Source organism: Lipomyces oligophaga (genome assembly GCF_038497815.1).
Source record: "Lipomyces oligophaga strain CBS 7107 unplaced genomic scaffold V1516scaffold_5, whole genome shotgun sequence".
NCBI classification, from domain to species: Eukaryota; Fungi; Ascomycota; class Lipomycetes; order Lipomycetales; family Lipomycetaceae; genus Lipomyces; species [Lipomyces] oligophaga.
This window is the reverse complement of record NW_027117789.1, coordinates 1061858-1080856: the sequence shown is the minus strand read 5'-3', so window position 1 is coordinate 1080856 and position 18999 is coordinate 1061858. Positions and strand designations below refer to the sequence as shown.

At 47.0% G+C, this 18999-nt stretch overlaps 5 protein-coding genes across 5 annotated transcripts; 3 read left to right on the top strand and 2 right to left on the bottom strand.

Moving 5' to 3' along the window:
* Positions 1-76: 76 nt before the first annotated feature.
* V1516DRAFT_625646 (Nup53/35/40-type RNA recognition motif-domain-containing protein) lies at positions 77-2338 on the top strand (the record flags this gene model as incomplete). Its single annotated transcript, XM_066919714.1, has 3 exons — positions 77-1913; positions 2004-2183; positions 2265-2338. The coding sequence occupies 3 exons, from the start codon at positions 77-79 to the stop codon at positions 2336-2338; spliced, it is 2091 nt and encodes a 696-aa protein (XP_066776966.1).
* A 2029-nt stretch (positions 2339-4367) lies between these two features.
* On the bottom strand, positions 4368-6499 carry V1516DRAFT_625689 (major facilitator superfamily domain-containing protein; the record flags this gene model as incomplete). The annotated part of the gene is made up of 2 exons (XM_066919717.1): positions 4368-5738; positions 5951-6499. The coding sequence occupies 2 exons, from the start codon at positions 6497-6499 to the stop codon at positions 4368-4370; spliced, it is 1920 nt and encodes a 639-aa protein (XP_066776965.1).
* Positions 6500-8046: 1547 nt separating this feature from the next.
* V1516DRAFT_434567 (uncharacterized protein) lies at positions 8047-9700 on the bottom strand. Its single transcript, XM_066919030.1, has 2 exons — positions 9100-9700; positions 8047-9045 (listed from the first exon to the last, which is right to left on the bottom strand). Exons 1-2 carry the CDS (start codon positions 9398-9400, stop codon positions 8411-8413), a joined length of 936 nt encoding a protein of 311 aa, XP_066776964.1. The 5' UTR covers positions 9401-9700; the 3' UTR covers positions 8047-8410.
* Positions 9701-10282: 582 nt separating this feature from the next.
* Positions 10283-11583, top strand: V1516DRAFT_686378 (P-loop containing nucleoside triphosphate hydrolase protein; the record flags this gene model as incomplete). The annotated part of the gene is made up of 2 exons (XM_066923661.1): positions 10283-10423; positions 10540-11583. The coding sequence occupies 2 exons, from the start codon at positions 10283-10285 to the stop codon at positions 11581-11583; spliced, it is 1185 nt and encodes a 394-aa protein (XP_066776963.1).
* Positions 11584-15166: 3583 nt separating this feature from the next.
* Positions 15167-15343, top strand: V1516DRAFT_608603 (uncharacterized protein; the record flags this gene model as incomplete). Its single annotated transcript, XM_066919285.1, has 1 exon — positions 15167-15343. A coding segment is annotated over one exon (177 nt), but the record flags the coding sequence as incomplete, so codon positions are not given.
* Between the last annotated feature and the right edge of the window lie 3656 nt (positions 15344-18999).

Below are 18999 nucleotides of genomic sequence, written 5' to 3'. Positions count from 1 at the left end.
ATCAGGGACTGCGCCTGGATCTAACTCGAGCTCGTTTGCGTTCAGTCCAGTAGTCGGACAGGCAAACAACACCAGTATGGGTTTTGGTCAGAATACTGCTCTGAATTCAACAGCACCAAATACTCCACAATTTGGAGCGAGTAACAGTAGCAATAATATCAGTAATAATACTGGAAATCTCTCGTTATTTGGAAAGAGTGCAACACCAACTACATCGCTCTTTTCGAGCTCCGCTCAGAATGGCAATCAAGCCACTGGTCAGCAGTCTAATTTCTTTGGATCAGGATTCCAGTCACCACAACAACAGCCTCAGCAGCAACAGCAGCACCATACAAACACGCCCGCTTTTGGAGCCTCTGCATTTGGAAACTCGAGAAGCACCGGCGGTCTGATGCACTCACAATCTTTGTTTGATATTCGGAGCAGCATGACTCCACAGCAGCAACTGCAACAACAGCAAATGGCGAATGTGAGCCAGCAATTTCAATCACAAGGCCAACAGCAACTGCAGCAACAACAGCAATCAACGGCAGCTTATTTGACGTCATCCCCCACTCGACATGCACCCGAGACGCCATCATGGGCAACTATGGGCGACCATAGCCGACGCTACGTACAATCTCACTTAGCGCATATGCGATTTCGTAATTCTCCAGGCCCCGACTCACAGGGATCTTTATATCTCGGTGGAGGATCATCGCTTTCTGGAATGCCAATGTCGCCTGGCACACCATCTGCCGTTCCCTCTCCGCGCACCGCTGGTACGCCATTGTCGGCAACCAAAGGGTCATATGGCCGTAAGTATGGTGGTCAGTCATTTGGGACACCAAAGCCACATAATTTACGATCAAACCATCCTTCAGTTGGTACTGGATCCGCCCAACAACAGCAGACTGCTGCATCTTTACTGGGTGGCGATTTTGCGGACGATCTACCGCCCACAGAGTCTATTTACGACTCGAGCACCGCATCACCATTTGCGTTTCAGGTTCCTACAGCCGCAGGAACAGCGTCGACTTCAATGTCAGGCTTGCGAACTGGTAGCATATCGGTCACGAGTCCAAGTGCTGCATCTGGAGGAACTCTCCCAGATGTTATCGCCGAAGCGAGCTCTCCATCAGCGGGAAACAGTGGACCTAAGAGTTTGTTTCCACCAGATTATGTACCAACTAGCGTTATTGTGTTTGGCTTTCCAGCCGAGATTACACATGTTGTTGTCGATCATTTTGCCCGTTTCGGGAAGATCATGGAGCATCTGTCAACCAGCTCTGAAGTCCAAGCTAGACAGCAGGAAAAAGCTTTGGCCAATAGTGGTGTCAGTAATTCAGACACTGGTCCAGCGCCAGTTGTAACGGGCAAGAATTGGTTGAAACTCACCTATACGACCTCGACAGCTGCCAACCGGGCGCTATTGGAGAACGGTCGTGTGCTTGGTGGACAAGACGACTTTGTCATTGGATGTATTCCCTTTGCAGGGAGCGGATTCGCGACCGAGAATGGACTTTCGCCCAGTAAAATGTATTTCCAGTCACCTGCGAATGACGGTAACTCAGGAAGAGGGATGCGGAGAAGTACAAAGTCTACGGGAGCTAGCTTAGATATCCACGGGTTATTGACTACAGATGGAGTAACAAATGGAAGTGAAGCTGGTAATAATAGTGGAGGAAGAGAAGATCCAAGTACACCGGCCGGACGAAGCAGTTACGTGTCGACAATTTCTCGTCGGCGAGCAGCAGGAGGAGGAGCACGAGGAGAGCCGGTGTCTCACTTATTTACGCCGGTATCAGGTGGTGGGTCCAACGAGAGCGGCGAGGGCGATGACAGAAGGCCAGGAGTGAACAAGATTGTGAACGCGGGAGGACTTCCCCGGACTATCTCTATGCCTGTTGGATTAGCAACGGTAACAAGCAGCGGTGGCGGCGTCGGACTGAGCGGTCGAATGAGCGCGGGAATAAATGGTTCATCCGGGTCGAGAACAATTGGGGCGGGTCGCAGAATGGCAGTACGCGGTGCAGAAGGAATTTTTAAGGAGAAAGAGAGAAAGGGTAATGGGATTCTTCCTCAAAGTTTGTCTCTTCGAGGGCTTTCATCACTGTTTGTTGGTGGTGGAGGTGGAGAAGAGGGTGGAGTAGCTCAGGTTGGAGCTGGTCCGGACAGCCATAGAGGACCTGTTGGCGGACGTGGTGTTAAGCGAGATGCCAGTACGCAGGAAGACGTTAACCGAGATGGAAAGAAAGCGAGCACTAGTCAGAATGGTGGTGGAGGCGCAGGAGGAGGCATGTGGGGCTCATTAAGTCGGCGGGCGACAGAAATGATTTTTGGATGGGATGACCTTTAATAGAGTCGAAGAACGAGAAGAACAAAGTAGCGACTGAGAGAAGTGAAGAGTCTGCAAGTAAGGGTCATTAGAAGCTGTTTAAAGAAGAAAAGTTTTGTATTATAAACATCTCAACAATTTAAAACCTCATGCATAGAAGATATTTTCGACATCTTGCTTTTTTTTCATTGATCGAATGTAAGATGAACGATTGTCAGGTCGGAAATGAAACTCATGCCCACCCGAATTATTGCTATTGTCGTCATTATCCATTTGTTCCCGGAAATTCGCTGCACTACGTCTAGAATAACGGTGAATAACTTGTGAGTTGTATCAGCAAGAGGCGATATATTGTTTTTTTGATTGTGAATTATGTGAAGTGGTGAAATTCAACTGAAATTTAGATTAAGCCGTTGTCAATTGGGCAAGTCGAATCTAGAAGGAAGGCAGGCGGCATAACATACTACTATATGTATGGAAAGTGCGCAATTCTGTGCAAAAATTGAGTTAGTCCACCTGTAAGATGACGAATCATCTGGGATACCGGCTCCGGTGATCCTAATTACAAACTTTTCACATATTAAAATATGGTTGCTTTCAACGGAAAGTGGGTATCTGAAACGGCTCTGAAAGTCAACAGAAGTTAGGAGGAAGTTGAGATGGCGGAAGAAGCAGATGGGAGAAGGCGGAACAAGGGATTTCCACTTTATATGAGTAGATGTACAAGCTATTTTTGCTTTTATTCTTTTTGTAGATTATGTCGACTAGGTGTCGTATAACTTTCCCGAATTCAATAGGTTTGGACCCAGAATCCCGAGACCTGTCTGGAAGATTGAACATCAACGGCCGTTTACCGGCCGCGACCTCTTTTAATATTTCACTTGCTAAAAGTCCAATATTTATCCAAGTCAGAAAACATCTTTCCCATCGCTCCTTCCCCCTACCCATCTGTATAACAACAGCAGCAGCAGATCGGGCAAAATGTCGAAAAAACGTGCAAGTCTGTTTCTGAAAAAAAACCCACCAAACATCAGGATTATATAGCATCTTCTAAACGTGCAACAAATTCATATCACATATCTATTTTGATATATATTTATTTCCCTTGGGCTAGCTGGAATTTTACGCTAGTAGTGAATTATTTTCTCAAGACTAATTTGAATTAAAGTGAGCAGTGAGGTCGCACCTGCGACCACAAGTAAGGAAATTCCTTGAACTCGCTTTCGCCCCGTTCTCGCTTCTAGTCTTAACTTTCGGCCATCGTTCCTCTATAGTCTTGGCTTGTCTTACATTTCTTATTCGGGTTCTCTTTCCGCTAAACTGTTCCAATCAATTTTTATTGTACAAATAAGTATCTACTTTAGCAACTTCGTCAAACTCGGAACGGATCGGATCGGATCCTCCGCTGCAATCTATCAGTCCGTCGATCGTGGGCTCGAAAACATGGTAAACTTAAGGTTTTCTCGGCTCAATTAAAGTTTTAGCAGTTCCGGATTAACTTCCTGTCGATCACTTATTTTCGTGTTTAGAATTTTATGTTTTGATTTAGTCAACCCTGCTTTGCCAAGCTTAGGCGTCCGATAAACTGGCCAGTAAACAATCCACTTCTCACAACAATTCATAAAACAAATCATAGATAATGCAAAAAAACATATAAAGTCTATTATTATTAAATGCAATCAAACATAGCTAAACCCTGTAAAATAATATCTGGTTCGTTAAAACTAAATATATGTATATCATCAAAAAAATCCACTCAGTTCTCATGAATAATCAGGGTAGAAAAAAATTAGCATGTCAAACAAAACGTAGTATAAAAAACGACTGTGAACGATTGGAAATAAAAACACAAAACTCCAATACAATAGGCGAGGAAAATGGATATGTTGATTGTGGTTATGTAAAAAATTAGGCGAGAAAGATAAACCACTCAGAAAATGTCTATGCGAAAAATTCATGTCGACAGCTCGACCCACATAGAATCAGACCCTCTATCCCAATTTCTTTTTTTGGTCTGGTTAGCTTAGATCGCTCCCTTCTATTTGTGAACTTAAGCTTTCTCGGCTACTGGAGCACTAAGAGCGTATTGCGCACTATTGCCCCAAATAGAACGTAAATGACTACCAAATCTATAGAAGCAAAACGGAATTAAAACCATTGCCAGCGAAATGAAAGCAAGCAGCCATGAAGCCCACTGAAGACCTAATCGATGATACATCTGTGTAGTGAACAGAGGGAACGCAGCACCACCGGCTGAACGAGTGAACACTTTTGCGGCTAACGCAGAAGCGGCGCATTTCTCATAGGAATCGATAATGTAGTTGTTCACCGAAAAGTAAATCAGAACCATACCGTATCCGAATGCCATACCCGAGGATGCAGGACCAACCCAAATAATATGTTTATACGAAGTAGCACCCAGAATGAACAGAGCAATAGGGACAAAGGGAGCGCCAAGCATAGATCCAACAAGACGATCTTCAGGAGTAGGAGGTCTTTTGGAGATAGTGCGAGTATAAATTTTCTCCAGATAAGGAGTAGTAACAAGTGCAAACATAGCTCCCATCAAAATAGGAATGAACATAAGCCCTATATAGCCATCGTTGTAATCATGAAGTTCACCAAAGATCACAGGATAGGCAAAGAAGAACGCGTACAAAAGCGAGTAGATCAACACAATGTACATATTCATCAGATTCAAAACTGGTTCAGTAGCAATCAAGTATACTGGCTTAATAAGAACCGTACGGATAATCTCAGACAAAGGCTGTTTAAGACGTTCTTGTTCAGTCATAATCAACGGGTTGCCTGTTTCCTTTCGAAGCTTCTTGGCTCGGTTCTTGAGCACGACAGGAGCGTATGTCTCAGGAATAGCAATGATGATAACGAACATCAAACCTGCGAAAGCCAAATTAACCCAGAAAATGATATCAAGACGTCCACAGCCAATTTCAATCCAACCACAGATCAAAGGACCAAACACGGGGCCGCAGTAAGGAGCAGCAGCAAAGTACGCAATAGCATTTCCTCGCTTAGCCATGGGCCAAATATCGGCAATAGAACCACCGGCAAGCACAAGACCAGAGCTTGCAAAAACACCACAAATGAATCTGCATGCCAATAAACCACCGATATTAGGTGATAACGCGCAAGGGATGTTAAAAATGGTGTATAGTAATAGGGAAACGAAATAAACAGGACGACGTCCATATTGTTCAGACAATGGAGACCAAGCAAGCGGGCCGACAGCGAAGCCGACAACCATTAAAGAACATGTCAAAATAGCGACTTCTAGCGAAACATTGTATTTTTCCTCTATGAGGGGAAGACCACCAGTAACACAAGAAGAACCAAAGGCCACTGCAATAACGAGCAGGGACACCATAAGGGTGACATACCATTTGTATGCGGTACTCCAATTCTAGAAAAAATAAGTCAGCCACATATTCATAAAAAAAACGAATCAGTAGAAAATGCCACAGAACAATGGGAGATGAATAACAAAAACAGTCAAAGCCTCGGCTTAGAGCGCCACGTCAATGCGGGCCTAGTATAGAGGTGTACCCAGAGTGTGACGACAAGAAAAACAGAAAACATTGGAAAATAAAAGGAACTAAAAAATTGAAAACTTACCATTGGATTACCAGGATCATCAATTTTGAAAGTGACGTATTCAATTTCACCTTCTTCGCCTTTTTCTTCTTCTTCTTCAGAAATATTAGGCCCACCTCGGAAGGACCGGATGGTCGAGACAGGAACAAGACCAGTTTCGGTCTCAGTAGTATATTCTTCCGGGAACTCTGCACGATCTGTGTTGGCAGTGGCAAACTGGAAGTTTATGTCTGTAGTAGCCTGGCGCGATAATCGGGAGCCAATGGTTTGGACAGTCTCGGTGCGATAGAGGCGCGGACCGGTCGATGCGGTGTTTGATTGTTCCAGATTCGCACCGCCGTAGGAGGCAACAGTAGATGCAGGAACAAGACCAGTAGGAGTTTCAACCTCATATTCATTAGGGAACTGTGAGCGAGAAACGTCGGTGGTATCGAAAGGATAAGTAGTATCTGGACCAGAGAGCCCCCCGGCAGAAGTGTGTGTGCCAGTAGGACCAACTGAAGCGAAATCGCGGGCGGCTACACCGTGAGGTTCATAGTCTAAGCTAGCGTCGTCCTTCTTGTCTGCCATCGTGTTTGAATCAGTGGCAGCGTAGTAAGTAGAGGAATCAGAAGAGTTGGAAGCTTTCTCGTCGTCTGCAAGAGCCATAGAATCGTGAGTGCACAGCGAAAACGTGTGTATTTATAGTATAGTCTATGCGTCGAGAGTGTGATGAAGGCCGGTTGGGAGGAGTTGGGCTTGAGCGACGGTGATAAATAGAGAGTCTAAGATCGCAAGGCGACCGTCGAAGCCGGAAAGGTGATAAAGTCAAATGTGAATGTAAAGCAGTAAGACCTATTGTCGAAATCTACTTCTGAAAGAAAATTAGACCAGGTCCTAAAAGTAGAGAACCTCGTGTTTAAGTAGTCGCAAGCTCTCGCGGGCTCTCGTCGGAGGCCTCGTCGCGGTCTTGTTTCGTGCCGGGCATGACGCGGGACCAGACGTTGGCCCGTGCTCATTGACTGTGCGGCGGCTGCGGCGACTGCGGCGCTAGGCGAGATCACGCGTGGTGAGGGTTTTGAGTGCGCGGAAATGAGATGGGACTGTTATTGTATGAAAAAGCTAGATGGCCGCGGTCCACAGGGGACTGAGGGTGTAGTACAGAGAAGAATCGAGATGGATATTCAGCGGTAAAATGATGTGCACACAGCGACAAAAGAGGAGGAGCGAGAGTGTGATATGGGTCATGGAATGCCGAGTAATAGCGATCCATGTTGGACTACTGTAGAAACGTGAAGCACAATTGTCTATGAGGATATATTTTTTCGCAGTCTTGTCTTTGGCATCCAATCTGGAATCTTCTGTTTTCTTGGCTGCTTTTAGCAGTCAAACTACGGTCGTAGCTGTCAGTAGAGTTTCTACAGAGATGATGCACCGCTGGCGCTGCTGTTAAGGGTGCAGCTCTCTCATCGTCACTGTCTTTTTCCTGGTCTGCCACAAGCTTCTAGCTAGCTCTCTCCGAGCGCTCGCCGAGGCATCACATTTCTTCGCTTGTGGCAACAACAAGCACATGTTCGCGCATTTGCGCCCCAGCCGACCAGCAATGTGGTCTCAAGCTCGGAGCTACGTCGGCGCCACACTGCTCTAGATTGAAGTTCGCCGCGTGGACTGTGGCGTGGACGCATGAGCCACTCGATGAACCGGACGCTCCGGACGTTCGATTTTGCGCTCGATTTCCTTTGTTTTGTTTGTTCCTTGTCTGAAAAGCGGCCATGGGGCGGGAGGACAGCCTAGTACACAAGGGATCGCGGGTTGTGTCTGGATTCCGAAGAACTAGCTGCAATTTGGTAGTCCATTTTTAGTTCTGTGCCGGAGCATTGCGAGCAAACTAGCTATGTGCGAAAGATCCCAGTATCCGCATTGTCTTGCAATCGGCTATTGTATTTTTTGCTCGTTCGCGCACAGTGTTCTTGGTTGTTGGTCCGGTAAGACAATACTCTGCTTGTCTAGACCCTGCACTCTCGACCTGGATTCCCGCCGTAGAGGAGAAATGCTTCTCCGATCCAGCTCGATCACTGGTAAAAGTTGACAATAATATATTTTGGCGGTCTCATGCCCTAAGCTGTTCCCGTTTTCTTATCCAGACCTCTTCTGATCAGATCTTATCCAGCTCTCTTCCTCTCCCCTCACTACCAATAATTCTTACTTCTCTATCCACGCGTTCCTCCTCTCCCACTGACCACAATCCAGATGCCAATTCTTCCCCCGTCTTGTAGTGTGAGCCGCGCGCTCCGCCTACTCCGCCAGACTTTAATGTCGTAGCTCATCCGCTCGTTCTTGCTCCTCCTCCACGGGTGCACAAAGAACAGAATGTGACTAGTTGGTGGTCTGCTGCCGACGCACACTACACTTTGGATGCTAAGGATGATTGGAATTTTAAATTAAATAACTGCTTTCTATTATAATTCTTGGAAATCAGCAAGCGCTCATTGCACGACTCGCTCAGATACTGTCCGCAACACTGTGGACAAACTCGTTTTTCTTCTCCGCAGAAACGTCTTCGATCACCCCCGCGCTCTGTAAAATGGTCACAGTGTTGTCGATAATGCTGCCAGTGTCCACTTCGCCCACGTTCCGCACGAACTCAACCGTCTTTAACCACGCCTCCGCGTCCTCCGCAGTGTAATCAAGGTTCTGCGAAATGTAAGCTACCGCTTCGTCCGGATTCTGCTCGAAATACTCGACCCCCAGGTTGACGGCTTTCAGCCATCTGGCCAGGGTATCTGTTTCGGGAGTCTCTTTAGCAATCAAGTCTACGTGAGCCGTAATGGTCCAAGAAGGCCATGGTGTATAGATTCGGTCGACGTATTTGATCTCCTTCGTATCATAATATCTCTTCGATGTGAACAGCTCCCACATAAATGCATCTGCACGTTTGTCATTAACGCCATCTCGAAGATTTTTGAAGTTTGTGAGCACCTCGAATTTGAATGGCTCCGTCCATCCCCTTTCTTTGGCAAGCACAAACGGCATCACATATGATCCACTACCGATCCGGCTGATGCCTATCTTACCACCCCGTAGATCATCAATCGACGTCACATCCGTTCGGTTGATTCCTGTGCTGATAGCCCAACCTTGTTCCATTAGTCGCTCGCATATCGTCATCACCGTAACCGATATTCACTTACATAGCGGTGATTTAACATATGTTCCCACGATTTTGAACCAGTCCTGGCCTTTTCCCAGCCCCGCAACAAACCCTTCCGTCAGGCCGACCGCGACGTCAATATCTTTATTGCGCAAGGCTTCAATCATATGTCCTGTCCCAGATACATATGGAATATACTCAGGTTGGACTTTTGCCGCAGCGTAGTATCCTTGTTGTTCCGCGAACGCCAGTGGGGTTGAGAAATGTTCAGGCACATAGCCTACCTTGAAAGCTCTGGCGAGTTTTGATTGTCCGATTTTACTTGCTCGAAGAAGAGACATGGTCAATTGAATCCGTCTTCTAAGGTTCTGTTCGATTTTTGTAATATCTGCGGATCTACCACTAATGTGGAGGCTACAATTGACTAGTAGATTTGGTGGTTTATCGAGCAAGAATGATAGACATAATTCGAACAAAACGAGGAACAGCGCCGCCCGAGATTTCTTGAGTCATCTGTCCCAACAATGAACGAGGAATGCAATTTTGAATAAGTCAAGAAATAATTGGCTGCGTTTGAATTAAATACTCACAATACAATAAACAGGTATAAATGGCACTAGAAATGCCTAAAATTGATATGAAATATAAGAAAGCAACAGGGAATGACTGAATTAGAAATAGGAAGCAAATAGCCGACAGAAGCTACGTATAATGGTTGGTGCCGGCTGAATAATAGTGCGAATTCTTCTAGAAGTTACACTACGCTTGCTATCATTTAATAACAATACATCAGAAAAAGTGCACAATAAGTCGAGTAATCAGTTTCAGACCAGTTAATTCTGAAGTTATGCCTGGCTCGTTAGATCAATCATTGACAAAGCAAAGATCCAGTGATCCTGGATTCACAGCTCACAGATTTCCAATGAGCGCACGTGACAGAAATGTCGAAAAACTTTTTGCGTGCAGGCAGAAAATATTCTCGGAAATTCGTTTACGAGACTTGCCAGCGATCCGAATTCTGTATATTGTTGATCTCTTTTGATCAGGAAAATTGCAGAAGGTATTCATTATCCACAACGTCGACTCTAATTGGACGCAATTGCGTACAAAATAATTATTGCATTTTGCTAGGTCATCGGCAAGTTACTGCACAGTTCTGTCATAGAATTACGTATCAGTCTCAGTATTGGTTCACAAGAAGTTACGCAAAGAAAGCAAAAAAAATGGGTCCCAAAAAAGTCGTCAAAGAAGAGAAAATTCTGCTGGGTCGACCAGGAAATAACTTAAAAAGTGGTATTGTTGGACTCGCTAATGTTGGTAAATCGACATTTTTCCAGGCTATTACTAAATCGCATCTTGGTACTGTAAGTATGAGTTTTTCTGTTTTTTTTTGGTAAGGAATCAATAAATTCCCTACCTGAAATTCGAAATGTATTAGAAAAGGAGGAAGAATTTGATTGCTTACCTATACGATGATTAGCCAGCAAATTATCCTTATGCGACGATTGATCCCGAAGAAGCTCGTGTGATTGTGCCCTCTCCGCGGTTTGACTGGCTAAGTGATCTATACAAGCCAGCATCCAAGGTACCGGCTAATATCACCGTATTCGACATTGCCGGTCTTACAAAGGGAGCATCTACAGGAGCAGGATTGGGAAACGCGTTCTTGTCGCACATCAGAGCCGTAGATGCTATCTATCAAGTTGTGCGATGCTTTGACGATGCAGAAATCATTCATGTGGAAGGTGACGTGAACCCTGTCCGCGATTTACAAATTATTCTGGACGAGTTGAGATTAAAGGACATTGAGTTTGCGGGCAAATTCCGCGAGGGCGTGGAGCGATTGGTGAAACGTGGCGGTCAATCACTGGAAGTCAAAGCGGCCAAAGAAGAGCTTGCGACAGTGGATAAGGTGATCCAGTATCTGGAGGATGGCAAGCGAGTCGCTAAAGGCAGTTGGACATCAAAGGAGGTGGAAGTAATTAATCAGATGCAACTGTTAACAGCCAAGCCGGCGATCTATCTAATTAACTTGTCTGAGCGAGACTACGTCCGCCGCAAAAACAAAAATTTGTTGAGTATCAAGGAGTGGATCGATGCGAACTCTCCGGGCGACACAATCATTCCACTCTCGGTGTCTTTTGAGGAGCGTTTAACTGAGTTTGAAACCGAGGCAGAGATCGAGGAGGAGTGTAAGAAGGTTGGAGCGCAAAGCGCGTTACCTAAGATCATCACGACGATGCGGGCGGCGCTGAACTTGATTTCGTTTTTCACATGTGGACCTGACGAGGTGCGCGAATGGACTATCCGAAAGGGCACAAAGGCGCCACAGGCCGCGGGGGTTATTCATACGGATCTCATGAACACTTTTATTCTGGCGCAAGTGACCAAGTATGAAGATTTGAAGGAGCTGGGCGACGAGACCCAGGTCAAGAGTAAGGGCAAGCTCATGCAGAAGGGTAAAGACTACGTAGTCGAAGATGGCGATATCATCTACTTTCGGGCAGGGGCTGGAAAGAATTGAACTGGCAGCAAAGAATTGAACTGGCAGCGTTTTATTTCTTGCCTTTAAGGAATATGATTGAGAACGCGAGTGCGTACGGGGACGGCTACCGATGGGGGGGGCGGGGCGACAATCGCAGAAGGTGGAGATTGAGCAGGGGAGTAAAAGAAAAAGGCAAAATACAGAACTAAAATTTGAAATAGAATAGGTTTGAAATAATAAGATTCTGACGAGAGACGCATAGCAACGATAATAGGAGGTCAAAGATGCAAGAGGTGCATGAAACGTAGTTTTTAACGAGCAGACGGAGAGCGATGGTGCGATTGGAGGTTGACAGCAAAGACTGGCCGGAGCCAAAAGCGAGAGAAGTGGATAAAGAGTGACAGTTAATATTATATAATGTCAGTAATGTGGAGCATTAGTGGTGATATTGGGTATAGCATGTCTATGTGCATATTCCGTATTATGAAGAGTTGAATGGTAGGAGTGTCAGTGACTTGACTGACGTGCAGGATCCCGGACTATGCAAGATCCCAGTGTGCGTAGTTCCTAGCTGGCTAGATATATGAGGCGCACAGGAAGTCGGATATGGGATTAATCTGCAGAGGGCGAGGACAGGAAGCAGAAAGCGGAAGCAGTAAGCGAAAGCCGGAAGGGGGAGACTGGGCAGGTATTATCGAGAATATTATCGGGACTGGGAATGTAGTGGTGCATTAATAGACGGCAGCTACTCAGGAAGAGGGATGAATTTTTCTACACTACTGCTGGATTGCTGTTGTAGGCCCTAGCAGCGGGAGCGGGAGCGGGAGCAGGAGCAGCTACAGCAACAGCAGCAGCAGTAGCAGCAGCGGTAGCAGCTGAAGAAGAAGATCCGAGCACAACGGAGCCGAGCACAACAACGATAGCACACCAACAAACTGCAAATAAAAATTCAGCATAGCGCAGATTTGCATAGTGTTCTTCGCATTCTTAGCTCTATCCTGACTTTCCACCCCATCGATCCATCATCTCTGCCCATTTGTCTCTCGTAGACCCTACAGCCTCGACAACCGGCCGCCCGTCGCAGCCGTTACTAAGGCCAGACATAAGCAGAGCCAAGTCGCTTATTCAGCTCAGATCTCCTGCAGATCACCCGCGGCCCCATTTCTGGTGATCTGCAGCTCCACGTGACTGCAGTCTCAAAAGGGCAATTTGCTGCGCGCTTGGGGCGGGGATCGGCAGGGCGGATGACACTAAAGGGGAACTGGGGCGATCTGTGCTGTGTTGAGTGTTGTGTTTTGTACGGGCAGAACGAGGATGGCGGGTGGGTAAAGTTGGATAAGATGAGATTATAGGATTCATGAGGGGGTTTTGGGGGGTTTTGGGGGGGTGGTGGTTGTACGGAGGGGCGGGCACTTTATGCAGCGCTGCGTATCACCAAGCTATCGCTACAGACGTCTGTCTGCTGGTCATTATGTAGCGCGAGAAGAAAGAAAACCAAGTCTCGCACAACTCATAGCCGGACAACAGACAGACAGCACACGGTAGGCCTCCTCCCCTCCAGAAACTAAGTCTTTCTCCCCTCCCTGCCCATCGCACCCCCGTCTCGTCTATCGAGAACTTATATCTAAAAAAATAGGATTTCCTACTCGCCCATCTAACATCGTATGGAAAAGAACCCTCGACCCGGTCCGCACTCATTTCACCACCATTCGCAACAAATCAGGCCACTCCAGCAGCCATAGCCACCCGTTTTGCTGCCTACGCCCACTACTACAAGCACAGGTCGTGTCGACCGGTGTGTCTGCGACACAACGCTTAGACCTCCCCCGTAATCCAGGAACCGCCTGCCGGGTCCTCAGACTGTTCACCCCCTTCGACTCGATTACCGCGTGTCGCCGAGCCAGACACGCCGCCCGTCGTCTCGACCGTCCTCGACTCGCTTCTGCTAGTCTAAACCTTGTACTGATTCTCCCGAGAATCAGCCCTTCTGAGCATGGGTACCATACTCCACAGTCTGTTTATTATACAACATTGCGGTACTAATACTTCTCATCCTCATCCTCCTCCGCCATCATCTCCCTCCATCCTCGTCTGCCTCTTCACCATCTTGCTCTGCTTCCTGCTCAATCTTCCTGCTTTTCATATATATATATATCTTATCGCCTTTATCGTTCATCTTTCTTTTTTCTCCCTTTCAGTCTTTTTGTCCCGGACCTCTGCCGTCTGCTACTCGAAAAGAGTGCCCTTAGTCCCAGCTTCTGCACCTGTCCTCTTTGCACTTGTCGCAACTGTTCTTCGGCCTCGCCCTTTTTTTTTTTTCTACTCTTCTTCCCGCCATTCATGCGCTATCCTGATGGACTCACTAGTTGCAAGACTTCCTCCGTTCTCGGACTCGCTTTCCTCCTCACACCCTTTAGCGAAGCATACTGATGTTTCTTCGGCATCGCGTCCTTTTCCGCCAGTATCTTTAGCTGCCTACCATCTTTCGTCATCGTCGTCATCTTCCTCCTCGTCCTCCCGTTCCAGCACACCAGCTCCCTCTTCCGCCTCCTCGCCCACACACATGACTTCTCCATCCAGTCGTCCCAGTCTTCCTCCGATATCTGCGATCTTCGGTTCGACTCAGCTGCCTGCTCGCAAGCCAGACCTTGGCCAGCACGCCGAGTTTGTTCCTCGAGACCGTGCTCTTTCCTGGCCAGCACCAGACAACCTCCTTTCAGATAGCCATCCTCACCACCACCACGCCTTCTCGCAACAAAAACAGCAGCACCAGCAGCAGCAGCAGTCTGGCACATCTACACTTTACAATAGCCAACCTCATTCTCATCATGTCGGATTACCTGTCCACCACGCCTCGTTCTCTGGAGCCTCGTCTTCATCCTCCTCGTCTTCATCCTCCTCATCTACGTCCTCCCATGTTCCTGCCAACCCTCCTTCTCGACAGTCATTTTCAGAGCACTCGGCTTCATTCCCGTCTTCCCCTACTCCTTCAATGACTTTTTCTGCAGGCTCTCCTTATTCAGTTGCCTCAGATCTGCCATCTTCTGGGACTAGTTCGACGCAGACTGCCCCACAGGCCCCACCTCAATCCCTGCAACCAACCCAACCAGCATTACCAGCACCTCCAGCATTACCAGTATTACCAGCATTGCCAGCGCTGCCTGCACGGCCCGCTCTGGCTCCTCTACCGGCACTACCCGCACATGTCCAAATATCACAGCCATTACCGCCGACCGCACCCGGTCCTACCTCCCCGTCGAGTTTGCCATCTGTCGAGTATTCGTTCCCCAATCCAACACAGCAGCCACAACTGCAGGTCCCACTTCAGCGACCGCAAATGCAGATGGGTGTTCATGTCGTTTCGTCGCTCCCGTCCTACAGTGAGCAGCATCTACTACAGCATCAGCATCAGCATCCGCATCCGCATCCGCATCAAGTCGCGCACCATCATGGACACCATGTTGCACATGCTCCGGAGTATACTACCGCGAGCGGCCAACAGCCACAACAGCATTATATTGTTGGATCTCCTTCTCGGGGACCGATTTCAGGGCCATCCTTGACGGCGTGTCAGATCGCCAACTCAACACCACGACTGCGCGTGTCGTCGGGGCCATCACTGGTTGTGCCGCCGAGTTCAGATCGATACATCTGCGGAGTTTGTCTGCGGGCGTTCTCTCGACCAAGCTCACTACGGATTCACTCGCATTCCCACACTGGAGAGAAGCCGTTTATGTGTTCACATTCGGGTTGTGGAAAGGCTTTCTCGGTGAGATCTAATATGAAGCGTCATGAACGGGGATGCCATGCCTAGATGACCGGGTTTCTGCATGGATATATGATACGTATAAGAATATAAACAAAGAAGGTTATGAAAAAATTACGAGAATGTGATTGTGGAGTGTTCAGCTAGGGTTTGACCTTTAAAAGTGCACAGTGAGAAAAAGGGAAAAGAGTACAGGCAGGACGCAGTTACTACTAGTGGAAGGGCAACGTTTTGTTTTTTTCTTTTTTTTGTTTTATTCATGTTGTGTTTTGAGTTTTAATCTGATCGAATTGTGAAGTGTCGCGTTTCTATTTCGGTTTGATTATTTTCTATTTATTTTTTGATATCTTGGATGTTTGAGGAGTCCAGCTGGGGATTGATGTTATTTTATTTTTGATATATTTGTGAGACCTGTTTAATACATCACTTGGGTTATGAAAGTGCATTAAAGTCAAGGAGCCGTAAATTCCTAGAATTATAAATTGCTTACCGCAAAATTGGATACAAAAATTTGATTAAGTGAGACAGCCTGCAAGCAGAAACATATGGATGTAAAATACAACTTTTAGACCGCACTGAGGTAAAATATACGCTGCCGTAGCCGAGCAAGCAAGCCAGCCAGCCAGCCAGCCAGTGTCGATCAACGAGCTTTCAGCGCGCCCACACAAAACACATACACCCATATGCACCTTCAAGCCAGGGCCGCGCGAGTCTCAGATGTGTTGCTGGCCCCAGACTCGACGAGGACATTTTGTCCAGAGTCCAGCCAGCCATCCCCCATGAGCCGGCCAACCAGCGAGCAGACAGACAGCGAGCAAATAGACAAACAGACAAACAAACAAAAACAGTCAAACAGTCAAATAGACTAGCAGAGAAGAAAACCAAGCATACAGGCAGGAACACTAGAACGAACGCGACCAGAAAATGGAAATCAGGTCTGTGAAAAGTTTATTTTCGCACGTTTGACTAGTCTTAATTCTGCTTCTCACACATCATAGTATTTTATTTTTTTTAATCTTGTCGATTTTTCCTGACCAGCTATTGCCAGCGATCTAGTGTGTTCACGTGATGGCATTAGCCGAGAACGTTTAGGTTCACGTGTTTCAGAATTAGTCTGTGCTATATATGTGCGAGGTGATTGAATTTATTTGGATAAGATTTCTCTGATTTTATTTTTCTTGCTTTCTTGCGGTAATGCTAGTCTGGGAAGGGAACAGCCGGTGGGATAGTCTTGCCTGAGTCTGGCGGACTAGGAATAACTGGGTGGGTGGATGTGTTTCATAGAGAACCAGAGGAAAGGGACGAGGGATCAATAGATGAGTTGGCTCCTCCGTCCCTCGTCGGTGGGCCCCCTCGCAGTTGGTCGAACGAGAAAGCGAGATGGTCTAACCAACAATCAAGCCCACCTTCCGCCTTCGTTTACTTGTCACGTTCTGAGCAGCGCAATATGGCATCCGAGCAGCAACGAGCGAGCGAGCGAGCGAGTGAAGTAATGAGATGGGGATGGTGACGGTTGAGCTAGACGGTTTTGCTGGACGGTTGAGCTGGCGGTTGAGCTCGTGCTAGTAGAAGAGCTGTAGTGCTGTAGTGCTGTGGTGCTGTGGTGCAAATAATGCGGTGGTTGTTGCCGGTAATCTTGGTGGTGGTGGTGGTGGTGCCGCTGCTATTGCTGCTGGTCGTTATGTCGGTGTGAGATGAGTGCTGGCCGGGACAGGATGGGATGACAGGTCTCTCGTCTCTCGCCCCTATTTAATTTTTCAGTAGCATTTTATTATTGTCTGGATGGAGGATTGCAAAACACAGGCTGGCCATCGTGCATTTTAATGAGAAGAATGACAGATGGTCAGACTGCAGGACTAGCTGCACTAACGCGCACCGAGTGTCTGCTGATCGGTAGGAATACGTACGGCCGCTCGTTCTGATAGCGCTCTTTGGTGCAAGTCGAATGCAAAGACACATGGGTAGATGTGACATACGAACACGTTGACTGCAGACCAGCCAACAGAGCGGACGAGTCAACAAGCAGGCAATTCCCTTGGATCTCTGGTTTGTTCTGGTCTGGGCGGGTCTGGTCCGGCCCTGGAGAGAGGAGAACTGGGAACACGGCGAGCGGCAAGCTGCGCGGAGGGGCCGACCGCACCGGCAAGCAGCTGGACGCAGAGGATCTGTGGATCTGGCTGCGGAGCCCAACGTAGGAAGGATCTCTGTACATTTTAGCATCAGCTTCTGCTGGCTTGAAAATCTGCACTCGCGCGAAACAGAAAACGGGTGCCATAGCAGAACCGGCTGGTCCTCCCAGCTGACTTTTTTTTTTTCCAGCTGACGACTCCGTCCTGGTAGGTCTACGTCGACGGTAGACTGTAGGCGTCGGAAACAAGCCCCAATTTTGTTTGCTGCTTGTACTATTGCTGGAGTGTACTATTGCTTTTACTGCAGCTTTTACTGCAGCTATTACTGTTGGTAGTGGTAGTGGTATTGGTATTTCTATTCTATTTCTACTACTAATACTATTTCTATGACAACTTCTAGTACTATTACTATTACTATTTCTATTACTATTTCTATTACTATTTCTATTACTATTTCTATTTCTATTTCTATTTCTATTTCTATGCCTATTAATATCATTACTATTGCTCTTACTAGTACTGATGCTACCGCTGCCCGCTCGCGAACTCCCACGTAAAGACCTCCTACGTAAAGGCCTGTCTGGTCTCGACAATTCTGCTGGCCAGTTAGAATAACAGAAACATGCGGTGTTCCGGTAGCGCACCTGCATATCATTTCAGACATTCCCAGACTATTCTTCACCGTTCACATATACGCACACAGATCGATACATATATCTGCACGGCAGCAGATATATCGCACTGGATCGGAAAGTGCTAATTAACCAGCCCATGCATCAAATTAGGAGACCGTCTGCTCTGGGGCTGCTGAGCACGTCAACGCAGGCTTGTTGGATGTACCCTTTGCACGCCTGGGTTTGCATCTCTCGATAGTCCCGGCCGATGTCCAGCATTCCTGCATAGCCAACTACGTGTTTCACTTCATTTTATTTTGATCCTTTCAATTTTGTTTGATTTTAATTATTTTAATTATTTTAATTATTTATCTCTTTATTTTTATACTTTATACTTTATGACTTTATATTTTCTTTCGGGCCTTTTTGACGGGTGGAAGGGGGCGTAGGGGGGAGGCGGGTCAATGTGTTCGAGTTCCAATCTTTGATCTATTAGATTACAGATCGATTGTTTTTTAAAATAATTGCCATTATTGTTGTTTTTACTGGCACTGTCGTCTGCAGACGCATCTTCTTTCGGCCACTGTTCACGCCCCTGGCTGGCTTTTTTAGGAAATATGACCTGTGCGTGCTGCCGTATGCAGTAACTAGCCCCCTTTCAGGGCAGATAAGTCTCTCCTGGCTGGCCAACAGAGAGTTTAGATTGGCAAAGTGCCGCAGCAATTTGGCCATTTACAGTTCAAGAGCTCGAGATGAGTTTGCAATATCACAAACGCGGATTTTTATCATTTCATTACAGTCGATTCAAATTTCAAATCATGTTATCCCGCGCGGACTCTCAGCTTCATTTGGGCTGTACGTCTGGGAGATCAAGTATGTAGCGGCAGCAGCATCAATCAGAAGAAGCAGCAGCAGCAGCAGCAACAGAAGAAGCAATATACGCGCG